Here is a 4,685-nt window from a genome sequence, read left to right on the forward strand (position 1 = left end):
TAACTATTACATGTACACTCTATTAATTTGGCTAATTAGGAAGATAACTAAATTGATAGAGCTTCACTCTTTGAAATTAAATCATTGCGATTAAGGGTTGGATATTTAATTGCCAAAGCATAAAGGATAGTATTTTATATCTGAACTGGTGACTCACTTATTTTAAGTAATAGAAAGAAGATAAAAATCTGCAACTAAAAACAATTTTATCAAGAACATATAGGATGAGCATTTGGTCAAATTTAATGGGAAAAATGTCTGAAATATATCTAAACTTTGATCGAAATTGTTGTAACAATTTCAAACTTTGGCCAGGACCTATAACCCCTTGCACTATTTAATAGTGTATTTTAAAGATATATAGGTGTCCACGTGGATATCATACATATTGCATCATTATAAATAGTAACTTGTCCAGCTGGACGCTTATATATCTTTAAAATACACTATTAAATAGTGCAAGGGGTTATAGGTCCTGGCCAAAGTTTGAAATTGTTACAACAATTTCGATCAAAGTTTAGATATATTTCAGACATTTTTCCCATTAAATTTGACCAAATGCTCATCCTATATGTTCTTGATAAAATTGTTTTTAGTTGCAGATTTTTATCTTCTTTCTATTACTTAAAATAAGTGAGTCACCAGTTCAGATATAAAATACTATCCTTTATGCTTTGGCAATTGTATGATATCCACGTGGACACCTATATATCTTTAAAATACACTATTAAATAGTGCAGGGGTAGTAATAGGTCATGCCCAAAGATTGGAATTGTTACATCAATTTCGGTCAAAGTTAAGATATATTTCAAACCATTTTTTCCAAATTTAATATACATCATACATGTCCAATTTAAAATGCATTTCTTGTGCAAAATAAGGAAAATCAAACTGTTCCTTTTTCTAGTGAAATCACTGTGTTTTTAAGAGTGAATCACTTTATAATTATTCCCCTTTGACTCATTCAAATAAAGAATAAATAGAAAAAAGAATAAAGTTCAAAATGAACATATGATAATAAGGAGATGCCATTTCTTAGTAAAAAGGGATTATTGTCTGAAAATGTTCAAGATTAAAAGTAAGCAACTTGGGTACAGTTGTTCGGTACGAAGGAAAATATTTAATTTTCAGAAAACTTAAAAACGAAGAAAACAACTTTTCTAGTAAAAGTTAGAAAAATGAGTTTCACAAGCGACATATTCTATATTGATTATATCTTTCCTGCATCCATCCCTTTCAGCGGACGCTCATATCTCCATCCACAAACCCACCTTCTCAAATATTTCTCTATAGTTATAAGCAAATGTCGTTATAATAATATTTTTTACTTAAATATCGAGTATCTGATATTGATGATGATAACATTCGAAATTTCGAATATATGATTTTCTTTAATAAATTCTGAATCTTCTTTTAAGATTACGTGCATGGGGGAACATCTATGGTGACACCATGATAAGGTACCTATGCCAAAAATGAATTTCGAATGTTATCTAAGTACGACTAATTATATTAATCAATTAATTAAGGAACGATACAACGCTACCTTTAATATTTATCAATTAAGTTTGTGTTTTACTTCCCTAAATAAACATTGTGATTAGCTTTTTATATATTCTTTTTTTTTTTTTTGGTAATTTAAGATGTGTGTTCATGACGCATAAGAAATTACTCGAAAAATATTAATATTTAAAAAGATTACCCTTTATACTTATTTATGAAAAGAACATTGATAAAATTGAATACTCAGCAGGTATATATATACATTTTATACCTTCAGGATAAGCTTTTACTTTTTATATATAGGCATCAAAAATTCTTTGCCCATGGTTTGTTTCGTACCAAGGAAAATGATTTTCATAGAAAATATTTTTCTAAGAAATATTTTCTTGAAAAATAAATGGCTTTCTTAATTGACTTTTAGTGTTTGGTTAGTAAGTATTAGAAAATCACTTATTTTTCGACCCTGACTCGGATCCGACCCAAAACACGATATTGACCCATAATTGGGACTTGACTCCCGACACGAACACAAAACACAACTCCTTATTCTGATTTGAGACCCAACTCTCGATCCTAATCTGAGACTTGAGATCCAACCTTGATTTGGGACTCGAATCTTGATGTTGATCCCGACTCGGCACCTGACTTCCAACCTCAATTCAGGACTTGACTCCTGACCCTGACTGAGGACCCAAGAACCAACCCTGATTCGGGACCCTACTCCTAACCACGATCCAAAAGTCGGGATTAGGAGTCGTTTCCTAGGTTGAGGTTGTATCCCTGATCTCGAATTAGGTGGTGAGGTTGAAAGAGATTTAAAATTATTTTTTTCTAATTTTATGCGGAAAGTCATTATCCTTAAATTTGAGAAAATAAAATCCATTTGAAAAATATTTCTCAAAACATTTAAGAGAACATCGGAAAATATTTTCTTTCATGTAAAACACACAAAATGATAATTGATCATAATTAATCAACTCAAACTTAAATGAATTAAGTGTGTTATGATTTCATGGACTAATTGTCACCTCTACATCAAAGTGCACTAAAAATGTATCAGACAAATTGATTAAGAATTACATATATATGATCAAATGAAAACAAGATCATTAGAAAGCAAAATTAGTTTATAAGAGGCACAAATAATTTCTTATCGACTAAATAATAATCAAATCATTAAAGAACAAAAAATCAATTAACCAAAAATTAATAACGAATATTCTATTGATTTTGTTATCGATTTAATATATCTATAAATCATAAACTGACAAATCAAACCAATAATACACAAAACAGGACTTACATATAATGACGATAAGACTTTACAGTCTAATAGTACCAATAGGTATGAGTTCAATTCTCGCGGTCTCTTCAGTACTGGCTCCCAATGTAAATGAAAAAAAATAAACATAGACCTATATAGACGCCTATTAATGATCCCTTACATTAGTAGAAATTGTGTCCAAATATATGCAGCATGAATGTGACAGATATAAAAAAAAATTGGACATGGAGTCATGTACTCAATTTTATTAGGTGTCAGCACATAGTAGTCAACCTTATGAAGAAATAATCAAGGGCCACAAAACTTTTTATCAACTTGCATTTCTTTTTGTCAGTGGTATACCTGACAAAAAATATATGAAAAAACATATAGCTAAAAATTTGTTGAGAGAAATGACAATTAATATTTATGATCACAAAGACTTTAGTTTTTCTTTTGTTGACCTTTCAACATTTGCATTTAGAAAATATAGTAGTACATTGAGTTACAAGAATTGTAGCAACAAATTGGCTTTCTACCCGGTGTTCGGAGCCCACATTGGAGCTCCGATTAAATTCGGATCGCGCTCTGCAAGGCCCATTCGAGGGTAGCGCTCCCAACAGAATTTTCTCCATATATACCCAGGGTTCGAACCCGAGACCTCTGATTAAGGGTGAAGCACTCCCACCAATGCACCACAACCCATGTTGATTGTAGCAACAAATTGATTGCTACATTCAAACACAAAAAAAATGCATAGTGAAATTAAAATAGAGTATATGATAAATAGACCTAGAACATTATTTAAATTAGTGGACGGAGCTATAGCGGCTGAAGGGGATTCAGACCAAGTACATTATTCAAATTAGTGGACGGAGCTAGAGGGACAGAAGGGGGTTTAGACAAACCCCTTTTTCATAAAAAAAAAATCATAATGCATATATAAGATGAAAATATTTCTTTTTTTTTTAACGTGTATATATATGGTAGATGATGAACTTTTTTAGTGTAAAACTTCTTGCATTCCTCCGCCACATTTGAAATGATCTTTATTTCCTCTTGTTTGGCTCTTCATCACAATCAAGAAGTTCCTCCAACAACTTATCATCCAAGTATTCAAATTCAAGAACTTGCCTTGACGACGACGATGATGATGAAGCCATTGATGGTGAAGAATAAGAACCAGCACTATAAAAATGTGAAGAGCTAGTAGGTAAATTATACTCCTCAGGAAAATTAAGTATAGCCAAATGTCCCCTCATTGAATAAGCCGCCCTATCATAAGCTCTTGCTGCTTCTTCCGCAGTATTGAATGTCCCTAGCCAAACACGTGCCCCTTGTCGCGCTGAGTCACGTATCTCCGCTGCAAATTTCCCCCACGGGCGCCTCCGTACGCCTCGATATTTGATCTCTCCACCACCACCACCACCACCATTCGTTCTTCTTCCATTGCTAGGATCTTGTTCCATGTTTAATTTTATTTTCATGTCTTGTTAATGGACTATATATATATATATAAGGTGGCCAAGTGATTTGGCGCTTATAATAAAAGGGTACAAAATTTTGGTCTTTGGTTTTAAAAAATGGACGGTGGAGAATAAGCCGCGTGGAATATCCTAGGGTCTAAAAATGTTCCCACGTGGTGATAAAGAAACTTCTTTATATTTTTAGACCAAAATTTTGATGCAGTGTATCTGGAATGGTCAAACGATGGCTATTTGAAAAATAATTCAAGTCTTCTTTTTTCTTTTCATCAGCTTTTAATTTCTGCATGCATGTGTATTGACCTCCTTTTGGTATATAATATGTTTCAACTGATAAAAAGTTGTTGGATTTTAAATAAATAAAAGAGTTAATTATTATTAAAAAATATTGGTCAAACTTTATTATGAGGTAATTTTTTTAAGGTAATTAAGTG

General features: G+C 32.0%; 1 protein-coding gene across 1 annotated transcript; it reads right to left on the minus strand.

The window, feature by feature from the left end:
* Positions 1–3,350: 3,350 nt before the first annotated feature.
* On the minus strand, positions 3,351–4,253 carry LOC102593271 (ethylene-responsive transcription factor ERF096-like). The gene has a single exon (XM_006354439.2). It carries the CDS (start codon positions 4,234–4,236, stop codon positions 3,817–3,819), a length of 420 nt encoding a protein of 139 aa, XP_006354501.1. The 5' UTR covers positions 4,237–4,253; the 3' UTR covers positions 3,351–3,816.
* Between the last annotated feature and the right edge of the window lie 432 nt (positions 4,254–4,685).

This window comes from Solanum tuberosum, unplaced genomic scaffold (genome assembly GCF_000226075.1).
Source record: "Solanum tuberosum cultivar DM 1-3 516 R44 unplaced genomic scaffold, SolTub_3.0 scf00174, whole genome shotgun sequence".
Taxonomy (NCBI): Eukaryota; Viridiplantae; Streptophyta; class Magnoliopsida; order Solanales; family Solanaceae; genus Solanum; species Solanum tuberosum.

Excerpts from the sequence above, each read along its gene's own strand:
- LOC102593271 (XM_006354439.2), bottom strand. The coding sequence starts at position 4,236 with ATGGAACAAGATCCTAGCAATGGAAGAAGAACGAATGGTGGTGGTGGT.